Source organism: Schistocerca cancellata, chromosome 10 (genome assembly GCF_023864275.1).
Source record: "Schistocerca cancellata isolate TAMUIC-IGC-003103 chromosome 10, iqSchCanc2.1, whole genome shotgun sequence".
Lineage (NCBI taxonomy): Eukaryota > Metazoa > Arthropoda > Insecta > Orthoptera > Acrididae > Schistocerca > Schistocerca cancellata.
The window spans coordinates 163,586,592-163,613,233 of NC_064635.1; the positions used below are offsets into that span (position 1 = coordinate 163,586,592).

The following is a 26,642-nucleotide window of genomic DNA, read 5'->3' on the forward strand; positions in this document are numbered from 1 at the left end:
ACTATAACATTGTTAACAGGCACCGACATGATGATGACGTGTACATGTTAGATGATTTTTAAAATCTGACACTAGCTAAAGCAGTTTTTTGTACTATACCCATTGATAATTACCTTAAGGTCTAAATTGCAATAGTAAAAATGGATAATTTCTATAATCAATGGCAACTATGATGTCATTTAAAGAAGTTTTACATGACTGTGTGTGTGTGTGTGTGTGTGTGTGTGTGTGTGTGTGTCTGACTAACAAATCGTAAAATTAGTTGTGATATATATATATAGATTGAGTATAAAATATCAAGAAATGTTAACCAGTACACATGAAAATTATGCAAAGAAGAAAAACAACACTACAAGCCAATGTGAAAAAAATTTAAAAATTAATTTTACAAAATATTTTACCTTTCAGCTTACCTCGAATCCGTCTTCAATCTTTGGGAAGAGTACACCCACATAGGGGTCAGAGTTACTCTGATACACTCTTCGAACAACAGCTACCATATCTAAATTCTGCATGGCTTGGATAACAGCAGAGAACGCAGAGCCAGCCTCCTAAGGATGGGGGATACAAAATTGAAAACAAATTGAAAAAAGATGCACATATGTGAGGATCTAGTGATAGAGGAGCATTGGACTTACTGTTCTGCCATTCTGGAGAGTGAAGTACAGTACACCATTGCCCATGAACAGGTACTGAGGCACATTTTTTGCCGCTGTGAAACACAACACAGTCAGTGACTTTGCTGGAGAACTGTATGACATTGCCTGTTCGTCCACCTCTGCAATAAAATGAGTAATGTAACCAAGTGGCAAATACGAGGAGTACAAATAAGTGCCAAGATATGGACACTCAAGAAGTATTGTGTGTAAAAAATTTGCAATAAAATGGTGCGCTGTAAGTTGTATATTCTGTTAACTTCGGCAGCCAATATATCTTAAGAAAATTGTTTCCCCCCTTATTAGTGTAGGTACTTATACGGTTAGTGCAATAACTCCATTTTTTCCTGACTCAATGGTCTGTTTCTTTGAAGTCAGCGTTTGAAATTTTACTGTAAGATGCAGTCTTATTTCTTGCGGATTCAGTTGCTGTGTTGTAATACTATGTTTTACACATATTGTAACTGTGATATTAAGTTCTCTTTAGTTTCCTGCTTCAACAATAGTAGTATATACTGTCAACAGTTTTCAACTCTGTTACACTCGCCTGTTAGTGAGCCCAACCTTGACAACAGTTTGAAACGAAAAGTTATCATCAAGAAATCTAAATTTTCTATCAAGCTTTCCTCTCACTATCAAATGAAACTAAATGGTTTCACAGATCTTTTCAAGTCCAAGATGCACATATGCAGACTGAAGCGATGAATGAAAATTTGTACTTAACCTGGGATTCGAACCAGGGTCTCAGACTCACTAGCCACATGTGCTAACCACTATGCCATCCTTGCACAGTGGCTTTGCAGAACTGCACAGACTACCCTAATATTAAACTTCCTGGCAGATTAAAACTGTATGCCTGACCGAGACTCGAACTCAGGACCTTTGCCTTTCGCGGGAAAGTGCTCTACCAACTGAGCTACCAAAGCACGACTCATGCCCGGTCCTCACAGCCTTACTTCTGCCAGTATCTCGTCTCCTAATTTCCAAACTTTACAGAAGCTCTCCTGCGAACCTTGCAGAACTAGCACTCCTGAAAGAAAGGATACTGCGGAGACATGGCTTAGCCACAACCTGGGGGATGTTTCCAGAATGAGATCTCATTCTACGCTAATATTCCTCCCTCGTCAATCCCAGTTCCCATTCACGTCTCAGCCTACTTGGTATTCTCCCTAAACTCGAACGGAACTGCAGAGCCTCTGGAGAACTCTACTGAAATACCACCTCAGTATCGAACGAAATGGGAGGTTCTCTGGAACCATAGAGTGTCATTTGATTAATATACCTATGCTTCGGTTTCATGCAAGGTTACCTGTTTTTTTCAATGCTGCGTTGGAGAGCCTCTGCAATGCTGTTTGAGTTTAGAGTACTTACCAAGTGGGCTGATGTGCGAATGGGAATATGGATTGAGGAGAGAGGCGTACTAGGATAGTCCGTACAGTTGTGCAAACTCACTGTGTCAGGGTGACATAGTGGTTAGCGCATCTACTTAGTGATCAGGAGACCGGGTCTGAATCCCAGCCACAGTACAAATGTTTTCATCGCATCAATCTGCATGTACACATCATTTCTCTCATTATTTACACAAATCTATTCTTTATTGGTTGTAGTTTCAGATCTTAAAGGAAATTTGCTGAATTGAAGCATAAAAGGTTAAAACAAACTTCATGAGGTTAATTTAAAGTTTAATGTTTAGATGAACATGGCATCAGGAATTACGGATCAACCCCCACCCCGCAGTCAATGCTGTTCTTGCACAGGTGTCGTTTATTTGCTGTTTGTGTTTTGAAATTGCTCTGACTGTAATCAAGTGAGATTGGAAGCTGCTTTCAATTGGTGTACAGGTACTGCTGGAAGAAACTTCAACTGCTGTGTGCCACAGCTACGAAAGGTAGCTCAACTACTATCCTCTCCAATGGATACTGTCTGCTCTGCAGAAAGTGCTGAGTATTCCACCGCTCATCCACTCAACTGTGTGTGGTGTGTTGGTGGCAGGTCTAAGGGCCCTTTACAAGGAAGTAAGGGACCAGAGACAACTCAATGCTTTGCGAAAAAACCTGCATAAATGTCCAGTCAGCTCTTGATCATATTTCAAAGTGATGCACAGATTTGTAGCTTGCTTAAATGTTCAAAAATGTGAAGTTATGGACTTCACAAAATACAGAAAACATAACATCCTACAATTACATCACCAGTGTGAAATGAGTTGGAATCCTAATTTCCATTAATTTTGCGACCACAACTGCTGAGGTGTTAGCTGGTGCATTGTCATAATGGAAAAGGACTTTTTTCTTGCAGCTCGGTTTCCAAACATCCAGTAACGATGAATAATATGCACCTGTAATAGTTTTACCCTTTTCCAGATATTTGATGAGGATTATCCCTTGTGAATCTCAGAAGACAGTCGCCATAACCTTTCCGGACGAAGGAATGATCTTCACCTTCTTTGGTGCAGAATCTCCCTTGGTAACCAATTGTTTAGATTGTTGTTTGGTCTCAGGAGTATAGTAATGTATCCATGTTTCATCCACAGTGATGAAACAATGCTTAAAGTCCTGCAGATTCTTCCTGAACAGCTGCAAACCATCACTGCAACACTTCACACGACTCTGTTTTTGGTCAAGTGTGAGCAATCGCGGAACCCATCTTGTGGATGGCTTTCTCATGTCCAAATGTTTATGCAAAATATTATGTACCCATTCATTTGAGATGCCCACAGTACTAGCAGTCTTACGCACCTTAACTCTTCTGTCATCCATCACCATATCGTGGATTTTATCAATGATTTCTGGAGCCATAACTTCCACAGGGCGTCCAGAATGTTCGACATCACTTGCGCCCATATGGCCACTCGGAAAATTTTGAAACCACTTATAAACTGTTCTAATCGAAGGTGCAGAGTCACCATAATGTTTATCAAGCTTCTCTTTAGTCTCCTGAGGCGTTTTGCATTTCATAAAGTAATGTTTAATCACCACATGAAATTCTTTTTTGTCCATTTTTTGACAATCACTCAACTTCCTTGATTCACATGAATGCCATACACAAAGAAATAGACCACATCAAAACTGGTTATCAGTGTTCATGACATGGTTGTGATAACAATTATTACCGAAGTACAAAAGGCAACTAAAACAAGCAAGAAGACAGATATGTTCAGAAAACTACATTTAAAAAAGCAGTAGTGTCATACCTCAATGAGGAACTTGAAACTTACAGCACAGGGCAGGAACACGTGGAGGAACTATCACTCAAAATCGAAAGAATAATTGACCATGCACTAGACAGATATGTACCCAGTAGAACAGTTCATAATGGGAGGGACCCTCCATGGTAAACAGTCACTGTAAAGACACTTCTACAGAAACAGAGATTACTGCACAACAGGTGTAAAACAAAGTGTAGGCTATAGATAAATAGACGCCGAATGAAACGTGTTTGGCTGTCAAGAGGGCAGTGCATTAATCCTTCAATGACTGCCATAGCAGAGTACTGTCAAATGATCTTTCACAAAACCCAAAAACATTCTGGTTCTATGTAAAGGCTGTTAGTGGCACCAAAATTTAGTGTCCAGTCACTAGCGAATAGAACAGGAACTGAAACTGAGGAAACCAAAATAAAAGCTGAAATGATTAACTCTCTTTTCAAATGTTCTTTTACAAAGGAAAACCCAGAACTGCCCCAATTTAATACTCATACTACTGAAAATATGAGTGAAATCATCAGTATTGGCGTCAGTGGTGTTGACAAACAGTTGAAATCATTAAAATTGAACAATGCTTCTGGACCCAATGGAATCTATATCAGATTCTACATTGAATTTGCAGCTGGGTTGGCCTCTCTTCTAATTGTAATCTACTGTATATCCCTCAAACAAAAAACTGTGCACAGTAGTTGAAAGGAAATACAGGAAACACATGTGTGCAGGAAGAGTAGTAAAAGTGATCCACAAAACTATCGTCCAATAACTCTGACACTAATTTGTCGCAGAATCTTAGAGCACATTCTGAGGTATCTCGAACAGAATGATCTTCTTGATGTCCACCAGCATGCATTCCTTGACAAAGGTGAAACCCAACACATACTTTTCTCACAGGACATACTAAAACTTCAGACCAACACTACCAGGTAGATGCAGTGTTTCTTGATTTCTGAAAAGTATTTGACACAGTACCACACCAATGCTTATTGTCAAAAGACTGATCATATGGGGTATCAAGTGACTGGATTGACGACTTCTTGCAGGGAGGACACAGCATGTTATCCTGGATGGAGAGTCATTGTCAGATGTAGGAGTAACTTCAGGGTGCCCAGGGAAGTGTGTTGGGAGTCTTGCTGTTCATGCTGTATATTAATAACCTTGCAGAAAATATTAATAGTAATCTCAGACTTTTTGCAGATGAGGCATTTATCTATAGTGAAGTACAGTTTGAAAGAAGCTGCAATCAATATTCAGCCAGATACTGAAAATATTTCAAAGTGGTGCAAAGATTGGAAACTTGCTTTAAATGTTCATAAATGTAAAATTATGCACTTCACAAAACAGAAAAACATAGTATTCTATGAATAAAACATCATCAATGAGTCACAGCTGGAATTGACCAACTCATACAAATACATGGGTGTAAAACTTTGTGAGGATACGAAATGGAATGATAATATAGGCTCAGTTGCAGGGTAAAGCAGATGGTACTCTTCTGTTTATTAGTAGAATACTCCTCATCATCAGTTATCTGCTATATTAGCAGGTCCTTTGCCTCTCCATTTTCTGCGATTCATTGCTTCCTTCTTAAGGCTGCTGTATGTTGTACTGTCCATCATGTCATCTAGTATCTGGAATCTCTTCCTTCCTCACTTCCTTTTCCTTTCTACATAACCTTCTAAAACTGTTTTTATGAGTCCGTCATTATTTCTTAACATATTTCCAATCCAATTTTTCTTCCTCATAGTCCATGTTTCAGTGCCATATAGAAGAACACTCCATACAAGACATTTTATCAGTAGAATACTGGAGAAGTGCAATTAGTCTACAAAAGAGACTGCTTACGAATCACTCGCGCTACTCATTCTAGGATATTATTCAAGTAATAGGACTAACAGGGGATAATGAATGTATACACAGAAGGGCAGCACAAATGATCACAGGTATGTTTGACCCGTGGCAGCGCATCATTGAAATGTTGAAATAACTGATCTGGCAAGCTCTTGAAGGTAGCCATGAAGTGTTCCGAGAAAGTCTACTAACAAAGTTTCAAGAACTGAGTTTAAATGATGACTCTAGGAATACAACAACACCTTATGTACCACTCACATTGGGAAGATGAGGATAAAATTAGAATAATCATAGCACACACACAGGCATTCAAACCATTCTTCCCCATGTTCCATACGTGAATGGAAAAGGAAGAAACCCTAATAATTGGTACAATGGGATGTAACCTCTGCCATGCATCTTGCAGTGGTATGCAAAGTATGGATATGGGTGTACATTAATCATTTACAACTTGGTACAACCATCATGATGAAGTACTACGTTGAACTTCTCGACAAACTGAAGCAACAACTGGCCTCAAATTGTTGATGAAAGCTGATAAAAGGAATCTTGTTTCTGGACGACAATGACCCCCTTCACAGGGTGTCCATCACACAGCGAAAACTGGCAGTTCTGCACTCTGAAAACCTCAAAGATCCACCCGATAAACCTGATATGGCCCCTTAGACTACTGTTTCCACACCTCAAGAAACAGCTGATGGGAAGGTGAACACTGAGGAAGCCAGAAAGGCTGTGGATGAGAGGTTTGCAGCATAAGCAAAAAATTAATTTTAGATAGGCTAAGAAGTTGGGGCAAAGATACCATTAATGTCCAAGTTCAAGGGGGAATATGATCACTAATTATATTAATAAATTATTTCAAACCCATAACAGCATTTTTTCTTTATAAAACTAAGGACTTTTCAGCATCTGCTCATACTGTGGTGGCTGTGTTCAAGTGGAACAACATGCTTTTGTTGTGCGCAGAATGGATAATACATGAACATTATTGTTTTTTCTTAAACCATGTTCAAATCAGCTCATACATATGAAGCTGTGGCCCCACAAAACTAGACAGAACAAATCAAGGCAAGTATAAATATCTTGACAGGAGTTGCGGATTTGGAAATCTATTGATGGGGCTTATCTCTTTCATCAGATAAACGAAACACAGATAGATTGCACCACCTTTCTAACATAATGGCATCTCAGTTTGCATATCACCAATAATACACAGTTTCCCCACTCGCAATGTTAGGATACCCCCCCCCCCCCCTACTTCCCCTCCTGTCCCACATTCTCTCCCCTTACAATCCTCTTTCCTCTTTCCTAGTCACTTATCTCCCCTCCCCTGTCCCCCTCCCCCCACAAGAAGAAAGATCAACTACAATGACCACTCAGAAACAGTTAATGGGTCATATGAATAAAATGGAGAATATACTTTGTACTAAAAGTATCGGAGATCATTCACAGGTTCGCATGAATAAAGTGAGTCGGTGTAAATACTTCATCAGAGAATGTTCTCAGCATGAGTAAAAGTGTGGGGAAGTTAATCAAAACAAAAACCATTCTCCATTTCATATGAATAAAACTAGAGGGGCTTCTCACAAATGGAGAACATTCTCCACTTTTTGAAGTCAGCTCTGTAGCATACTTTGAGCTAAGTAAGTTATTTTGAGGTTAAGTTTTACTGAGATTTTTAGTAAAACTGGCAGGATTTATAATGCCTGGAAGGCAAAAACAGACATATGTAGCTCAAAGAAATAGTGAAGAGAGAAACTGCAGAAATTTATATGGGTTTAACAATAAAACATTATTTGCCTGGTGAAATTTCTCCCCGAAAATCATGAAAGAAGAGGGGCAATTTTCCAAACGAAGTGAAAATTAAAACATTTTTGTTGCTGCTTACCAGAATCAAGTTTTCAGACTGATGTACACGAAAACTTAGATATACACCAGACAACTATGTCAGTCACGTGTTAATCATCATGTTTTCTCACCGCATAAATCTTATATTTTGTTATGTTGGAAATGGCTATGCACAGCAGAGAAATTAAAATCTGGGTTATTCAAAACTTGGCGATCTGTTTCTCATAACGAACCACACGGGCAACTGCATACGTACTTGACATGCAAGTGGAACATTATGTGTTGCATTTAACCAAAATTATCTCGTGTTAGAAGAAACTGACGGAATTAAGGTTTCAAGTAGATGAAAAGTCATGTAATTTTAAGATTTTGTTTATATAATGTGTTCACCTAACTTCAGCAGTAAAAAAGTTTACTGGGTGTTGAAAATTCGGTTACATTGCAAGAAAATGCATTTTTTCAAGCTGTCTGTAATTGTCTCAAATAATTTGTTGCCACACTTAAAAGTAAAATTGAAATGTAATGCAACTCTTCCAGAACACACAAATGCCAGCTCCATATTTTTAACACTGAACAGTTTGCCTGTTTTAGAGGGTTGAATGACATGTAACATTATACATGTCCTGTGCTGGACACAGCATACAACATATACAAAGAACATCCTCAAGAAGGAAGGGAGGTTGCGAGAATGTTCTCTTCTTTATTCATACGACCCAATGCTCGCAGTGCAATACTGACAGAAGACAGATGGCAAGAGGCAGTAAAGTGAAACATGCAAGAAAAACTCAAATTTATTGCAACTGTCTCAAGCCCTGAAGAATCAAACTGTCAAAAACAGGATATGTAGTTTTTTTCTGACATTTGAACATCTCCTGATATATACACACAGGACAAGTAGGCTCAGTCCTATGGTACCAAGAAGGAAAGGGGCTGTGCCTGAGTCATTTCTCTGCAATTTCCTTTCTCTGAGGAGTGAGAGTCCTGTAACATGTTCAGGAGAGCTGCTGTAAAGTTTGGAAGGTAGGGAAAGAAGTACTGGCAGTAGCGCAGCTGCGAGGGCAGGTTGAGCATTAGCAACCAGAAGGCACTGGTCCCATATTCGAATGCCCGTGCAGTACACAATTTCAATCTGCCAAGAAGTATCAAATCAGCACACCCTCTGCTGTATCCACAGCCAGTCCCGACTGCATATTCACTGAGTTACTTTCACACTGTAAGCCAACATTATGTACAGACATCATGTTTGTCAGTCCGATTGTGCATTCAAGGAGTATAATTACTATACTAGTCAGCGAGCGATGAGTTATAGTACAGTACAGTCAAACCTATGTAATTAATCATTAATATATGCTCTGAGCAGCAGCAATACACAGTCACTAGTGTACAGTTTCAATTGGACATTTGTTGAGCATGGACCACGCCACTTGTTCACGTAATTTAAATTCATCGTAGTCATGCGAGTTTACTAACTGATATTATTACTAGTGTGAGTTTACTAAATAGGTCATCATCAGTGTACACAGTGAAAATAAAATAGCAAAATATGAGAATCTCCTTTGATGATGTGTGTTGTGTTGGCAGAAGAGCCAACACCGTGTTACTAGTGGAGGCCAAAATGCACGCATTTCAGCTCACGCAGGCTGGCGTGAGGAGGGAAGAACTATACTGACGTGAGGTCTGGAACATGACAAGTAATTAGACTTCAGAAAGTGGACGTAATTAGTTTGATACTTAACTTTAATCCATTAATGATGAACGTAGCTCTTGACAGTACATAAGCCACAATATTATCTGTTCAGAATACAGTCTTGAAGTAGTAACTGAATACGGTGCCTTGCTAGGTCGTAGCAAATGATGTAGCTGAAGGCTATGCTAAACTGTCGTCTCGGCAAATGAGAGCGTATGTAGACAGTGAACCATCACTAGCAAAGTCGGCTGTGCAACTGGGACGAGTGCCGTGTGGTGGCGCTCGGTCTGCAATCACTGATAGTGGCGACACGCGGGTCCAATGTATACTAACGGACCGCGGCCGATTTAAAGGCTACCACCTAGCAAGTGTGGTGTCTGGCGGTGACACCACAATGTGTAAAGCTATTTAAATTTATTCATAGCATCAAGCAACAATTAACTGATTACCATGAGGTGAAGATGATTTATGAAGCACCTGCCTGACAGATCAGTGAACTTACTTTGCCAGTCAAAGGAATGAAAATTTAATGAAGGATGAACAATGCATTGTAACTAACTTGTAAGACTGCCGCAAGTGGATGAGATGTGTCTCGAGAACATGCCATATTAAATAAGTGTCAATCAGCAGTATTTGAAGTAACCACTTTCTCCAAACAAACCAGTTATAAACGACAGAGACAAATATAACGTCAATAATCACGTATTCATCAAAACTGATAAAAATGGCTGCAACTGATAAAAATGGCTGCTCAAAGTGTTTCAATATTCCGGTTACAACTTTAATCAAAAACAAAAATTGTGTGTTACCCTACCACTTGTGGGAACAATGGTTGCTCCAAGAAAGTAGGCAGAACACACATCTTTTTCATCGACTGCTTCTCCTGTAGCCATGTTGTCTTCATCATCGGCATCGGGATTCAAGAAGTAACTCGTTTCTCGCACAATCATCGCACTATTCCTGTCTCTGTCCCAAGTGGGAAATGTGTCCTCAGAAATCTAGTCAAGAGAAATAACAAATGCTAAAAGTAAATGATAACAACATTAATGACTTACGAGTAAGAAAAAATGAGCAAACTCAACCCTGCAAGTTAATGTAGATTTTTAGGAACTCCCAGACCAAATAACTGACAAGTCACATTACAAAAACATTAGCAATCAATAGAGTCAATGTACATATGAAATTCAACAGAGGGCAACAAAATTTGGTTTGTCATTTAACACTTGTTAAGGACAGAAGCACTTTTTGAGAACAAATACAGTTGAACATTTTCATACTAAATAATTTGTGGACAGTACAATTGAATGCATTGTTCTCTCTCAGCGACTATAGAAAAATCACAATCACTGATCACATATACCAGCACAGATACAAATTTAACAGTATCCATAACAGCCTTACAACACGTCACATGAAAACTAAAGGGATGAAACTAGATCTGTTGGAAAAAAACTAGTTTTGGATAAAGTAAAATTTTATGTAAACACTAACTGTTTATTAAATTAGAGAAATGATTTCCATATAAAAAAAAATGAACAAACCAAAAGTACGGGAGACCTGGCAGATGTTTTGTGTTAAAGCTACCTCTTAGTGTGTTCAAATGCAATTCACAATTGCACACATATCGGATTCCTTTAACTTACAAACTTACGATGACACGGTATATATGGGGATAAGGAAAAAAAATTCCTGGATTATTCCCGGATTTTTCCTAAATATCCCATTTAAAAAATATGCTTTTTCCCGGGTGAAAATACACTTTTTCCGTGCTAAGTGACAGTGGGTTTTCTGTAGATTTTTCCCTCGGAACTGCAAAACTTATCAATCTCTTGAATGGTTAACATTTTATACACTGGCATAGAACTTCCCAGAAATTTTTTTTGGAAAGACCTTTGATGTGCAGCAACATAAACGCTGCATATTTTCGTATTACAAAAGTATAAATTCGAACTGCAACGAACACAGCGCTTTAGTTTCCGGAGCATTGAAATTGAGATTGCGGTGTCCTTTTGTAAACCAGTTGTATCTCATGCCACGTGATCTCACCAGCCAATGACAGCAGAGCATACGACATGTGTTATAGTCAGCCAATAGCAGGATCACTGTTACGAAGTGTGAACACACAAAGAGGAAAAGGTAACGCTTTACATTAATATACATGGTATAGCTACAAGAGAAGCTAAGGTTTCACATGTAAAATTGGTCTCTAAGATTAAAAAGCTACAAAAGAAGCTAAGCTTTCACATGTAATATTGATCTTCTCTTGCGTGTGTTATACTTTGAGATACATCACATCAATGTCCCAGTAAATTTAAAATTATGACATAAATGTCTGGTCTTCTGGGCTCGAAATTCTTTTAAGTGGCTGGTCCTCAAAGTGTTCAGTTTTAAACGCTCTAAATGGCTCTGAGCACTATGGGACTTAACCTCTGAGGTCATCAGTCCCCTTGAACTTAGAACTACTTAAACCTAACTAACCTAAGGACATCACATACATCCATGCCCAAGGCAGGATTCGAACCTGCGACTGTAGCGGTCGCGCGGTACCAGACTGAAGTGCGGGAAGCAGGAGAAGGTACTGCTCACACACAAGTCAACTGTGCATGTGCATGAGGCCGCTGGCAAATCGTCAAACAAACCTAATGTGAACAGTTGTGACGTCACGCTCATAGCTAAAGCCTAGTTTACACAACGACACTAGGTTGCAAGCAACTGCGCTACTGGCCACTGCACATGCGCGCTGAACATTTGCGCAACTCGTTGGCGAAGCTAAACACTTCCGGCATGTTCCAACTTTGGCGACACTAGTTGCATGAGTTTTGGGGTTACGTGTGTTTGTAGAGTGTACACACACTGAAATATGAAGCGGGGAGCGGAGAATAATGTTCGCTTTTTGGATATCTATGCTTTGCATACGTGTTTGTGGGATTTCAGTAATGCTGATTAGAATAATAAGCAACAAATGGTTCAAATGGCTCTAAGCACTATGGGACTTAACATCTAAGGTCATCTGTCCCCTAGACTTAGAACTACTTAAACCTAACTAACCTAAGGACAGCACACACATCCATGTCCAGGGCAGGATTTGAACCTGCGATCGTAGCAACAGCGTGGTTCCAGACTGAAGCGCCTAGAACCGCTTAACCACAACGGCCGGCAAAAATAAGCAACATATTGCTGCCACTGAGACCATCATGTGCAGTCATAACACAGATAGTTTGACAATATCTGAGCTGCAGGGTAAAATTTATTGAGTTAAGAGCACATATACAACTGAATTAAGAAAAATACAGGGAAGTGTAATTCTAGCTGTGGCAATGCTCCCGTCTACAAGACTAAAATCCCATTGTTCGAGTTGGCCAACTCTTTGTTAAGGAATATTGTTGACAGGAGGGAAGGCTATACAAATTCCAGAAGCTGCATACTTTATTCAATAGTCATCTATTTAAAACATCGCTGCACAGCTCCCCACTCACATATATTAGAATTTTGAAACATTGCCAGTGTACAGAGCTATCTTCAGGAGAGAAGTTTGCAAACCATTCTCTTCTTAATGCAGCCTGCTTCAAATAATTATTGTTGCTAATGTTAATAATTATTGGTGTTAATGAAAAAGCATCATCACCAACTAAAACCATACCTTATAGCATGCCGAGTGTTCTAGATTGTAATGCACGCAATATGATATGTAATTTCAGTTCTGGTGACAGTGCTTCATGCATTACAGTACCTTTATTCCTTATCGCATAATTAACTCTATTTAGAAGAAATGGGAACAGTTCTGGTGACATTCTAAGACAATTAAAAGAACTTCTTGGATCTTCTGTTATAAATTATTTCAGCAAGGATGCTGAGCAACCGAGCTGACGTCTTTTTTTCATCCAGTCACGAATCAAAACACGTTTCTTATTTTTTTCTTATGCAGTGATTCCACGCAACAAGCTTTAATTCCATCACAACTAGTGCAACATGCAGCTGCAAAACTTTCATTTCAGACACGACTCAGGTACCCACAAAACGACAAAACTGAACTGTATACTGGTGTCGCCGTGTCTACAGTCATATGTGAAACCACATGCGTGCAAACTCATCCACGCAACGAGTGGTGCAACCCAATGTCGTCGTGTAAACTAGGCTTAAGGCACCTATAGGACCTCTACTCATAGCGAGCAGTTTATTTGTACGAAGTATTACATAGTCTTTGCCCTACGGCCTTTGACATATTTCTGCTGTTAGCTGACGCTTGTGCGTGCACGGTGTTTTGTTGTTGTAAATGGCGCATTTCCTTTGCCACTGAAGTTTTATTTATTTTTTCCTCTTGTTTATATTTTATTGCTACAGTATCATTCTCCAGTAGCAGGATAGAGTAAAATTCTTTGCTAGAGAATCAATTCTTACCAGTCAAAACTACAAAAATTTAACTGAAAGCTAAAACAATGAAAAATTCCCAGAATTCCAAAAAATTTCCAGGTTTTACCCGGTTTTCTCCCGGATGAAAAAATTCTTGGGTTTTTCCCAGATTTTCTAGTTGTCCTAGGTCTTATACACCGTGGATGAATTTTTTTTTTTAATCAATTTTGAAAGTCACAGAACACTATTTTTTCTGTCATATTACCAGATACTACTGATGTAATTATAAAGAGTATCTTCTCCACTCCAGCTATCTGTATTATGTAAATATTTATTACTAAAAATATAAGAACTACATTTTTATAAGTTTTTACGAATTATTTACTTGAAAACCTCCATCTGAAAACTTTTGAGAATTACACAAAATACTGTTTGGTTAATGTGTTAGTAGACAGTGCTAACACAGTGGGCAATATTTATCTGTGTAAAGTATTAAAAATTTTTCAACATTCTGAATTTTTCACAACACTGAATTTCTAGTGTAAAATACGCATACTGGCAACACTACTTCCTGTGCTCTTCTGTTTATAACAAACAAGTGAGAACTTGCACATAAACCATTCTGCATTGTGTTTTATGTTTGGTTTCAACTTTTTGTTAGATACAGTATCAGTGAGGAAATATAGTAGTGAAAGAGAGAGATGTGTGGGCTATGAAAAAAGACATAAGTAGATGGTATATAAGAAAAGTGAAAAACACTTCACAGTTGTTTGATATCTGTCAGAGGTACTGCAGAAATATATTGGTCCTCAAATAATGGTATTAGCACCACATCCATAGTGCAGGATATTTTCAGCAACAGGGCATGGAAAAAGTGCATGTGATGGGGTAGGCCGTCTCTGTAAACATCTTTCAACAAGATTTAATCTCCAGCACGAAGCTGTTGATGCAAAGAGTGGCCTGCTGTTAAGCCTGTGGTAGGAATTCAATCAAGTCACTACTGGGTTGCATCCCGGAGTGGCACATACATTGCAAGAACGGTTCTCCACAAAATGCAGCCTGTTACTGTGTGTGAAATGCAGAGACCAAAGTATACATTACAAGACTTCATAGCGAGCCACTTCATTTCTTGTGTGTACGACAATCAGTGGTTGGTGGGACAGATAGTAAGTGTCCTTTAGGACACCTCATGATCCTGATAATGCTTTCAAATGGCCATCATCAAAAGATCAGTGTGCAGTGTTCCCATTTCCCAAGTACTGCTCTTGTTGGATCATCCTTGTCCATGTGCAAATCTAGCTCGGCTATACACGTTCGATGAGAAGCAGATGGGGGGGGACTACAAACTCTTTTTGACAGTGCAGTGTTGATAGTTACACTGTAGGCAATTTTAGTTAATGGAAATTTGGAAATTAATGAAGAAGTAAAATCATGACAGAAGACAATAATAATTTGTAAATAATGTTATAAAAAGAAAAATGGGTGTAAATATTCAATATGAAACTTTTGTTATAAAATGCTTATGAACAGAATTATGAATTGCTTTCCCATTCACATATAATGTTATTTAAACAGCCAAAAGCAAAATGATTTCATTTAATAATGATGAAGTACTGAATAGAATTGGAGAGACAAGAAATTGGTGGTACAACTTGACTAAAAGAAGGAATTGGTTGATAGGATATATTTTGAGACGTCAAGGGATTGCCAATCCAGTACTGGAGGGAAGTGGGGAGGGGGGAAGGGTAAAAATCGTACAGGGATACCAAGATATAATACAGCAAGCAGATTCTGAAAGATGTAGGTTGAAGTAGTTATTTGGAGATGAAGAGACTTGCACAGGATACAGTAGCTTGGAGAGTTGCACGAAACCAGTCTTTTGGACTGAAGACCTCAACAACAATATACAAACCACAATCTGTGACGGGAACTGGATACTTTCCTTTACATATTTTCTGAATGTGCCTCACTCACAGCTTCAACATGAACCAAAATAGACAATATTAAGTGAATATTGTGAATATGCACTAGTTCTCATATAGAAGTCGCAAAGCAGCTGCAGGTTTTACTGTGTAACAACATTAAATCCATGCTTATTGTCTCCATATAGCCCCCAACAATTTCTCTGTTAATACGAGGGCAAGTCAATTATTATCCGAAATTTAGTTACTTTTTTTATTTTGGTAGTACTGTCAGTTTAGGTTGATGACGCATGCTTTGTTTATTTGTTGATATATCTTTGCAATTTTCAAGCTGCTAGGTTAGTTATGTTATCACTACCGCGCTGTTAATCATGGCTGCTCCGCTGTCTATTTGCACCAAAGAAGAGCAATGTTCAGGGATCCACTTTTTGTGGTTGGAAGGTGTATCAGGGGCCGAAATTCATCAAAGACTTTCGGTGCAGTACGGGAACAGTGTTTTGCCACAACGAAGTGTCTACGAATGGATTGAAAAATTCCGAAACGGTAGCACAAACCATTAACTATTGACGAAGTGGCACATTGTCTGCAAATTAGTCACGGTTCTGCCTACGAAATCATCCACAACAGACTTGGGTTTCATACGGTTTGTGCAAGATGGGTCCCAAAACAACTCACACAGTTGCATAAACAAACACGCTTGGACATCCAGAAAAAAAAAAAAACAGAAAAAAAAAAAAAAAATTGGATCACTGTGGTAACGAAGAGGACAACTTCTTAGACAGTATCATTACTGGTGATGAAATATGGATCCACCATTATGAGCCAGAGAGTAAACAGCAGAGTATGGAATGGAAACATCCACATTCGCCATGCAAGAAAAAGTTCAAGACCCAACCATCCGCAGGAGAACTGATGCTTACGGTTTTTTGGGACGCACAATGTCCAGTAATGGAACATTATAGGGAAAGAGGCACAACAATAAACAGTGTACATTACAGTAAAATGCTTACTGCTAGGCTAAAGCCTGCAATTCGAATCAAAGGCCGAGGATTGCTGTCAAAAGGTGGTGTGCTGTTGCGCGACAATGCCCGTACGCACACTGCTGAATAGCTCCAGAAACTCAAATTTGAAGTACTGGATCATCCTCCATATAGTCCTGATCTAGCCCCTTCTGACTATCACTTGTTTGGTCCATTCAAACAGGCCTTAAGGGGCCGTCAATTTGCCTTGGACGAAGCGGTGGATTCCTGGCTCGCAGCTCAACCGAGAACCTTCTTTTATGAGGGCATCGGGAAGCTTGTACAGCGATGGACCAAGTGCGTTGAGACGCAAGGAGACTATATTAAAAAATGATGTTCTTGTAAGTTTCCTATTTGATTACAATAAAATTTTATAACTATTTTGTGGATAATAATTGACTTACCCTCATAATTGTATTAAGGGAATAAACACACTATGGCAAGGCCGCAGAGATAGGCAGAACTTACTTTGCGGTACCCAGACAATGGGATACGGATGTCTGGCCCTATCTCCAAGATTATATTCCACGGAGTTGGTTTGACACTCTTCTTCTGCAGATGCAACAGATGCTCTATTGCATCATTAAAATTGCACGCCATAGAATCATCAACCTAGAAAAAAAATCACAATAAAATAATATTGACAAACACTGTTGCCGACAACTGTCGAATGAGAATCACAGAATAACATGCCACAGTCTTAAAGTGGCCTACACTACAAACAACGATGAACACTGCCCATATCCCATCTCCAGGATGGCTTTTCAAACTAGAAAAAAAGAATTCCCTGAGAATTCCGCGTATGGGGAGGAAGATGGTGTCATTAAAAGCTCCTCACGCATTAACGGGGAGTGGGGGAGGGGAAAGGGTATACAGCAATAACGGCTTTCCTTTTCTCTCAGTTGACATATACTAGCAATAAGTAGTAGCTTAACAGCATTTTTTTTTTAACATCGATAATTTATATGGAATAATATTTTAACACACTTTGAAATATTAAGCATTTTCAAATTTTTGACTTATAATACTCATTAAAATTAAACAATGGAAACTCCAGGTAGGAGATGCTGGAGTCAGTAGTCTTGTGTGCATGAGGTGTGCTTGCTTGTGTGTATGAACAGTGTGTGTGTGTGTGTGTGTGTGTGTGTGTGTGTGTGTGTGTGTGTGTGTGTGTGTGTGTCTTCTTTCTGGTAAGTAGCAACCTGTCATTAAATTAAATTTCAATACTAGGTAAAAAATGCAGAATTCCATGAGATTTTATGAAATTCCTGAAATTCCCTGAGACTTCCCCGAATCTGCCAGGTAAAATCTAATTATCTGCAAATTTCAGGTTTTCCAGAAGAATCGCCACCCTGACCTCTCTCATACAGAAAATAAGCCCTCTCATTCCCATTTAATAACACCAGGGTGCATAAATTTTCTTGTCACTCATAGATATACAACTGTGTATCTTTGGGAAAAATTTTAGTGACAGCCTCTTATTCTGCCACAAAAGGACCTGCTGGTTTAACACAGTGGAACCTTGCTTAACAAGCACTTCCCAGAAAGTGCGATTTGCACAACAAGCAAAACAGACTGTAAAAAATTTACTCGTTTATCAAGTGATGTTTTGCATTAACAACTGAGGAGGATTTAGTGTGATGTCACCAGCCGTTTGCGTGTGGCAGGGGGAAACATTCAACAATATGAACACCTTTGATTGTTGGCAGTGGCATACGAACAATGTCTTTAGTACGTACTGCAGTCTGGGTAAAACACTCTTTCTGTTACTTTCTTAGCGCAGCTTGGGATCACGCATTTTTTGTGAACTTGTGTTCACAAAGTGCTTTTTTGTGTGCACATTTTAATAATTGTCATAGAAATGTCCCTAAAGGTAAAGCCGCAAGGAGACAACCATAAGAGAAAGCAAATGACCATAGATTTCAAACATAAAATCACGAAAATGCGAACGTGGTGTGAGCATTGCTGATTTAGCACGCACATAAAATCGGTCTGCATCAACTGTTTGCACTATCCTCAAGAACAAGGAAGAGATTAAGGAGATAGATGCTTCAAAGGGAGTAACAAGAGTATCGAAACAATGGTTTCATATTCTGGATGATGTCAAAAGGTTGCTCCTTGTACGGGTAAATGAAAAGCAATTGCAAGGCGACAATATTAACGAGACATCATTTGTCAGAAGGTGTGAATGGTTTTCGCTGACCTCATTAAGACGACACCAGGATTATTACTGGTCAAAGAAGTGTTTAAGGGAAGCCGTGGGTGGTTTGAGAATTTTAAGAGAAGAACTGGCATCCACAGCATTGTGAGGAACGGCAAAGCATCTATCTCTGACTCAAAGACAGCAGAGAACTTCAGCAGCAATTCATGACGCTCGTAGATTCTCAGGGTTATCCATCACATCAGGTTTTTAATTGTGATGAGATGGGTCTACTCTAGAAAAAGATGTGGATGGTTGGTTGGTTGGTTTGGGGAAGGAGACCAGACAGCGAGGTCATCGGTCTCATCGGATGACGGAAGGACGGGGAAGGAAGTCGGCCGTGCCCTTTTGAAAGGAACCATCCCGGCATTTGCCTGGAGCGATTTAGGGAAATCACGGAAAACCTAAATCAGGATGGCCGGACGCGGGATTGAACCGTCGTCCTCCCGAATGCGAGTTCAGTGTCTAACCAAGATGTGGAAATGTACCTTTGTAACAGTAAAGGAGAATGCACTGCCTGGTCACAAGCCAATGAAATAGTGTCTCACACTGCTATTCTGTGCCAATGCAAGCAGCGATTTGAAAATCAAACCACTGTTTGTTTACCATTCGGAAACTTCATAGGTCTTCAAGAAGTGTGAAGTTCAGAAGAACAGGTTAAATGTTATGTGAAGGTTCAACAACAAGGCTTGGGTGACACGTGATCTTTTTTGTGATTGGATCAATGAAATGTTTGGTCCTTCAGTGAAAAATATTCACTTGAGATGAATCTGCCACTCCATGTCTTGCTTGTTATGGTTAACTCCTGCCCATTCTCCAGGTCTACAAGACCGCCTTCTTGAAGAATTTCTGTGCATCAAGATCCAGTTTCTGCCTTCCAAACACCGCTCCGACACACCAGCCTATGGACCAGCAGATTATTGCTAACTTTAAGAAGCTCTGCACTAAAGCACTCTTCGAGCATTGTTTTGAATTGACTGAAGCTACTGAACTCACTCTCAGAGAGTTTTGGAAATATCACTTCAACATTGTTGCTTGCATCAAGATGATTGAAAAGGTGTGGAAAGGGGTTACCAAGAGAACTCTCACTTCTGCTTGGAAGAAGCTTTGGCTGGAGTGCATTGTCAAATGTTACTCTGAGGCATTTGAACCAGTACCTATACTCCCGAGACCTGATGTCCATTATAATGGACATTGAGTTTCCTGTCCTGCTGTCAAAGATTCTGCATTTTTAATTGTAATACTTGTGGCACATTTGAATGGACTGTATGCTGCAGCCATCTGGCGGGAAAAACAGTCACTACGATCACCTGGCACCAAGTAGCAGCTTTGTTTACGACCTGTTACAATGGCAGGTGAGTTCTCCGTTATTATTGTGTATTTTTCGAAACATATTTTATGAAAAAAGGACCTATACTAGACAGCATCTATAAGTGGTGCTTATACGACCTTTCTGTGCAATAAGGTTTGATAGTACTGTGTATTTCCATAAATTATCGTTGCAAAATAGTAATGTCCACTGTAGTGGACACTGGGATGTGCAGCCACAGCTCTGAGCACTATTTCGTAGGCAATAGTGGTGATTACCTTTGTTAATTTCCAATACATATCGTGTTTTGACTGTTGCTCAAGGACATTATCTGATCCACTACTATAATTATTTTCTGTAAGGAAAGTAGGCACGATGTTAAAACAATCATTTTCTTAAAGGATACAGATCAAAGCTCAGTTCAGAAGAAATTTTAGAACTTCTTTCGAATGGCGACGTGTCATATCTTGAGATTAGTGAGGAGGAGGATGGTGATTTTGATCTGGCAGACGATGCTGTACAGCAACACAATGTTCCTTCCACAAGTGAACAGAGTAGCAGCAGCACTGATAATTCTGATTATGACGAGAATTCCAATGATGACGCGAGTTCTTCACAGAATCGCAGGATGTTTTGGGAGAAATGCGAAAGTTAAGAGTAATACCTTCTTGTAAATAATTTTCTATTATTCCTGATATTTTCGATCTTTCCTTCATGCTTTGTTTCCAAATTTCAGGTTTGAGAGACTCCAGGCTACCTTCTCGCCCACAGGGGTTGCAGAACATAATGAGAAGCAGATCATGGACTACTTTCAGCAATACTTTGACTTGGCCTTTTTAAGGATATGTCTGAACTTACCAATATGAGATAGTTACAGCAGACTGGAAGGTCTTTAAAACTGTCTGCCAAGGAATTGCAGGTATTTATCGGAGCAACAATACTAGTGTCTTGTTTGAGATACCCTAGAGTTAGGATGTACTGGGGTAAAACAACAAGAGTTATTAGCATTACTGAAATAATGACTTGAAACCGATACTTCACCATTAGAAGTAATTTGAAGATGACAGGTGATAATGCTGTAACAGAGGAAACTAGAAGGAAAGATAAATTGTGGAAAATAAGGCCACTTTTAGAACGTGTAAAGAGAGCATGCCTCTGTTTACTTCGAACTCCTGAAGTGGCAGTGGATGAACAAATGATCCCTTTACTGGAGCATGTGCAATAAAACAATTTGTCAGGGGAACGCCAAATCCTGAAGGGCTTAAAAATTTTGTGTTGGCCGCCCCTTCAGGACTAGTCCTTGACTTTGAGATTTATGGAATTTCACGGTGTTTCACAGAGGAGGAGGAGAAGGAGGAGGAGGAGGAGGAGGAGGTAACAGCAAAGCAGTAATCTTCTGACACAATAAGAGAAATCCTGAAAGCTTGGGAACTGGAAGACTGAAAATTGCCAACCCAATAAAGCAGTTGCTACATGTGTTACGAATTTATTTGGCGACAATGTTGTGTCATATTTTCACCAAGTGTTGAAGCACTGGCAGAAATAAATGACTATAGACAGCTTCCTGATAAAAAAGAATTAGTTGTGTATCATGAATAATAAAGTATATAATACTGTATGTATAATTTTCATTGAATAAATGGAATGAATAATATAAAACTTTTAGTACTTTTTCTGCATGGAATGCATTACCGTATTTTACATTAATTTATATGCGCTTGGTTATCTGCTGTCTTGGTTCTTTGGAGAATTTCTTCTCATTTCCTGTGACTTGAGTGGAACCTCACTCATCCATTTCTTAATATTACTTCCGTATGTATCCTCCAGTATATAATGCCGATATTACCAGATTACGTTAGGTGTCCTCTGACTTTGTCAAGGTATCTGGTATTTGAATGGTGGGGATGGAGACTCTCGTAATACATCAGTATCCCTTTTGTCAATCCAATTGGCTGCAAGTGTTCTACATGGCCACACAAGTTCAGGAGTTGTTTCGTTATGACATCATTCACAGGTTCACTGAGATGTTACACCTCCACATTGTTCCACATCTTCCACCCACCATCATGGTTCTACTACTTTTCTGATGAATTGGCATTCTCTGAACTCCAGTGTGGTAATTATTTATTTGTAATTTCTGCTACCAGACACTTTTAATTTATTTTATGTTTAATCTAACATAATACAATGCATTTTGAACATGTTCTGTTCATCACCATGCATTTATGCATGCATGTATACATACATACATACATACATACACCAAGAGAAATGTTACTTAAAAATAAATTGTCTTAAACTAAATTAACCTAGAACTATTTGCCCATTGTTCACTACTGTAGTGGCTGGTGTGGCATTTGGAGGGGAGGGGGCCAGTGGATGGCCAGATATCGATGTCAGTTATGTCTTCTGCTGATTTTTCTTGTTGTTGGTTATGTATGACATCACAGCCTGTATAGGATGCAGACAATTTTGCATCACTTGTGTGTTGCGAAAATTGTGCGAAAGGCTTTTTACGACAGTTGATCACTTACAAATTTATCGCCTTGTAGTACCAATGACCTAAAATAACTGTACTGTGGTGACAGATTTTGACATTTCTGCTAATATTTCTATTATCATACAATTTAGTGATAGGCTGATAGCCCTGTATGCCATTTCCAATTTAACAATGTGAGCCTTACTTTCCTCTTTTTCTCTGATGTCCACTGCAATGATTTCATTGAGGTGCTTAAGTTTTGAAATCGGGTAATATGGCCAAATTCAGTGCCAAGGACGGTGGCACTAATGTCATAAATCCTGACTTTTCAAAGGAGATCTGCAACTGTCTTTTTCTGTTCATTTCTTCAGAATTTCACTCTGGGTGCACGCTGTATCAGTGTTTGTGGAGAGTACAGCCGAGTCATCAGTAAATGCTAAACATTCAATCTCGACACGGCCACGTCATGGCTTGCTGTGTGTGGCACTCTGTTACAACTTTCTCTCGAACCTGGTTAAAGAACATAGGTGATAGGCTGTCTCCTAAATGCACACCAGTTTTGATATCAAATAGATCTAAAGTCTCTTCCAGAATTTCTCCTTGGACTGAGTGTCAGTAAGCATCTGTTTGATGGGAACATGTTAAAAATATTTATTAATTAAATGAATCAACAGGTTTACTGTTACCAGTCACTGTTTATTTATTTCCACAACGCATTTCAAAGGTTTAAACGTGTCGTGGAGATAAATAAACAGGTAATAGTAAACTTGTTTCATTTAATGACAATAACAGTCATGGTAAAGCCTAACCTAAAAAGTTCACATTTAAAATATTTACTAATAATAGAATGCAACCTTTCATTGCCAGTATTTGCATTTTAGTGATATTTTATGTTCTAAACCAATAAAACAAATATCAATAAGTATTTAATTTATGTGTTTAATTAACCGTTAGAAATGAGACACACAGATTGGGAAAGAATAGGGTACGGGTGGGGACGAGTTGGTGGGACTGGCAGCTTTAAACAAATAATTTTTGGACAATATGGCTTCCTTACATGCCATAATTGCAGTCTGGGACTCTACTTTCCTTTTTTTTTTTAATTTCTGTTATCAAAAGTTTTGAAATACCATCTCTGAGTTTGTTCAAGTTTTATGTGTAAGTTTGCTAAACAACCAAAGGAAGCTATAAAACTTTCCAGCTCACAAGTTTTAATACTTTTCTCGCAAACTTGATTCAGTATCTTCTCATTAGATATTTGATGTATCCATCTAATCTTCGACATTCTTCTATAGCACTGTATTTTAAATGCTTCTATTCTTTCCTCCCCTGAACTGTTATTGTCCAAGCATCACTTCTATACATAACTACATTCCAGACAAATACTCTCATAAAAAGTATCTTTCTCAGAAAGGCTTTTCTTGTTACTGCCAGGCCTAATTTTGTATCCACTCTGTTTCAGCTGTTATCAGTTATTTTACTGCCCAAACAAATAAATGGATCAACTACTTTTAATGTTGTATTTCTAAATCTAATTCCCCTCAGCATCACCTGGTTTAATTTGACTACATTCCATTGCCCTCATTTTATTGTTGTCAATATTAATATCATAAGCTCTTTTCGATACACTATCTATTCTGCTAACCAGATATTCCAGTCATTTTCCATCTTTGTAGAATTACAATGTCATAGCCAAGCCTCCCTGAACTTTAATTCTATTTCCAAACATTTCCTTGGTTTCCAAACTGCTTGCTCAATATACAGATGGAATAACATTGGAGATATGCTCCAATACTATCTCACTTCCTTTCCTCAACTACCACTTCCTTTCCAAGTTCTTTAATTCTTATAACTGCAATCTGACTTCTGTACAAGTTATTTCCCCTGCGTTTCAAAAAGTGCATTCCAGTCACATTGTCAAAATCTTTTTCCTAAACCTATAAATGCTACAACCATAGGTTTCCATTTCTTCAGTCTATCTTCTAAGATGATTTGTAGGGTCAGCACTGCCTCGCGTGTTCCTACATCTCTCGAGAATATATCTTGCAGAAAAATTGAATAGTTTTGTCATAGGAAGCCTCCCAAGGATCTTAATAACTCTGAGGGAATGTGCATTTCTCATAGTACCTTGTTTCGACTTGGGTCTTTCAGTTCTCTTTCAAATTCTGCTTGCAGTAGGCTATCATATCTTCTTTCTATTCTTCATCAACATCCTCTTCCCATTCCATGATATTGACTTCAGGTTCATTTCCCTTGCATAGCTCTTGTACACATTTTTCAATTTTCTGCTTTCTCTCAGTGCTGACTTCTTGTGACTTGATCTCTTAATATCCATACTGACGATTCACTTTTTTTAAATTTACCTAAAGCCAGCATCTATTAGGTTGGTGCATAAGTTTGAAGCATTTTTCTTTTGCATGTTGATATTCTGGTTGCTATGGGATTATTTCTCAATTGTCATTTTTTATTTGTAGTTCACTGTTGTTTTTTCAGTTTACATACAGTCATTTTGTCATTTGGAGATACTGAGTGGAGATGTGGATGCTAGAAAATGGGCGTGTCAAGTGAAGAAATCAAAACATTTCCGACATATTCTCTTTTTGAGATCAATACAGGAATTGACAGTAACGGAAGCAACCAGAAACGTTTGTGATGTGCATGGGAATAATGCCAATGGACAGAGCATGGCAAAAAAATTATTTTCTTGCTTTGAGGAGGATTGTTTTGACATTAGTGACTCTCCAAGCTCAAGAAGACCTTCATTGTTTGATGAAGATTGTTTAAAGATGTTAATCCAAAATTATCCATGTCAGCGTACCCAAGAACTGGCAGCTACGATGAACTGTGATAACAATTCCACCATTCTGCAACACTTGCACGGAATGTGGAAGATTCCAAAATTGGACACATGGGTACTACACTCTCTACGCCAAAATCACAAAAATCAGAGGGTAGCTGTAAGTGCATCTCTGTTTGCTTGTCCCCAATTGGCCTGTGACCAACACCAACCATTACTATCCAGTATCATTACTGATGATAAGAAATGATGTCTTTATGGTAACATTAGGAAAAGAAAAGAATCGTTGAGCCCAAACAAAGCAACAACTCCCTGAACAAAGACCTGTGTGTATTCACAAAGCATACTGTTATGCATCTGATGGAACAGCGATAGTGTGGTGTACTATGAATTACTTCCCGAGGTGTGAACACCACTGCTCACATTTATTGTCAACAACTGAAACATTTTGCATAAGCAATCCAAGGACAACGAAGAAAACTGTGTGAAGTGATGTTACTCCATGATAACACTTGCCCTCATTCTGCTAGACTGACAAAAACACCATACAGGAGTTTGTAACTCGTCCTATTAATTTTACGCGTTCCCGCTCGATCGGGATCTGATAGCAGCCCAGATAATAATTAATTAATGTGACCGTGTACCTAATGGGGCTGGCAATCGGAATGGACCGGTACGGAGTTGTTACATTCCATTTTGTCCTTCGCAAATACTGTAATAATGTACTGTTTGGTGGCAAGAAGAACAACAAACACAGCTTCACTAAACAAAACCTATATTCTTATCAAAAACCACAAAGATAAGGAGACAGCCACTGCCTTTGTCAATACACTGTTAATAACGGCTAATCTCAGCACAGGCTTCCTCGCTATTCATAATCGTCACACGCTAATCCAAATCACTGCAATCCAACACTGCAATCCAACACTGCAATCCAGATGATGCCGGCGCAGTAGACGCGAAATCTCAAATATCGGCACATAAATATCACTGACTCACTTTAGTAATAATACTTTATCACTTCCCGTATTAGGCTAATACAAAGGGGTTAAACCGCGGCAATGGCCACTCCCTTTGTCGGTAATTTCTATTAATTGCTGGCTTCTGCTCAGCTCTGCCCGCCTCGCGAGAACCTACAATACACAACTGACTCAACACTCGCTCTCGCGATCCGACACACTAATCGATAGTTGCCCTGTCGACCTGTGTGAGTGCAAACGCGAAATCTCAAATATCGGCACATAAATATCACTGACTCACTTTAGTAATAATACTTTATCACTTCCCGTATTAGGCTAATACAAAGGGGTTAAACCGCGGCGATG

General features: G+C 38.9%; 1 protein-coding gene across 1 annotated transcript in view; it reads right to left on the bottom strand.

Moving 5' to 3' along the window:
• LOC126106656 (X-ray repair cross-complementing protein 5-like) overlaps window positions 1-26,642 on the bottom strand; it is a 180,745-nt gene that overhangs the window by 63,506 nt on the left and 90,597 nt on the right. The window contains exons 6-9 of the mRNA XM_049913018.1: window positions 17,001-17,144; window positions 10,056-10,239; window positions 639-778; window positions 414-551 (exon numbers count right to left, since the gene is read on the bottom strand). Of these exons, the coding sequence (XP_049768975.1) occupies window positions 414-551; window positions 639-778; window positions 10,056-10,239; window positions 17,001-17,144 (606 nt within the window). The remainder of the gene's footprint in view (window positions 1-413; window positions 552-638; window positions 779-10,055; window positions 10,240-17,000; window positions 17,145-26,642) is intronic.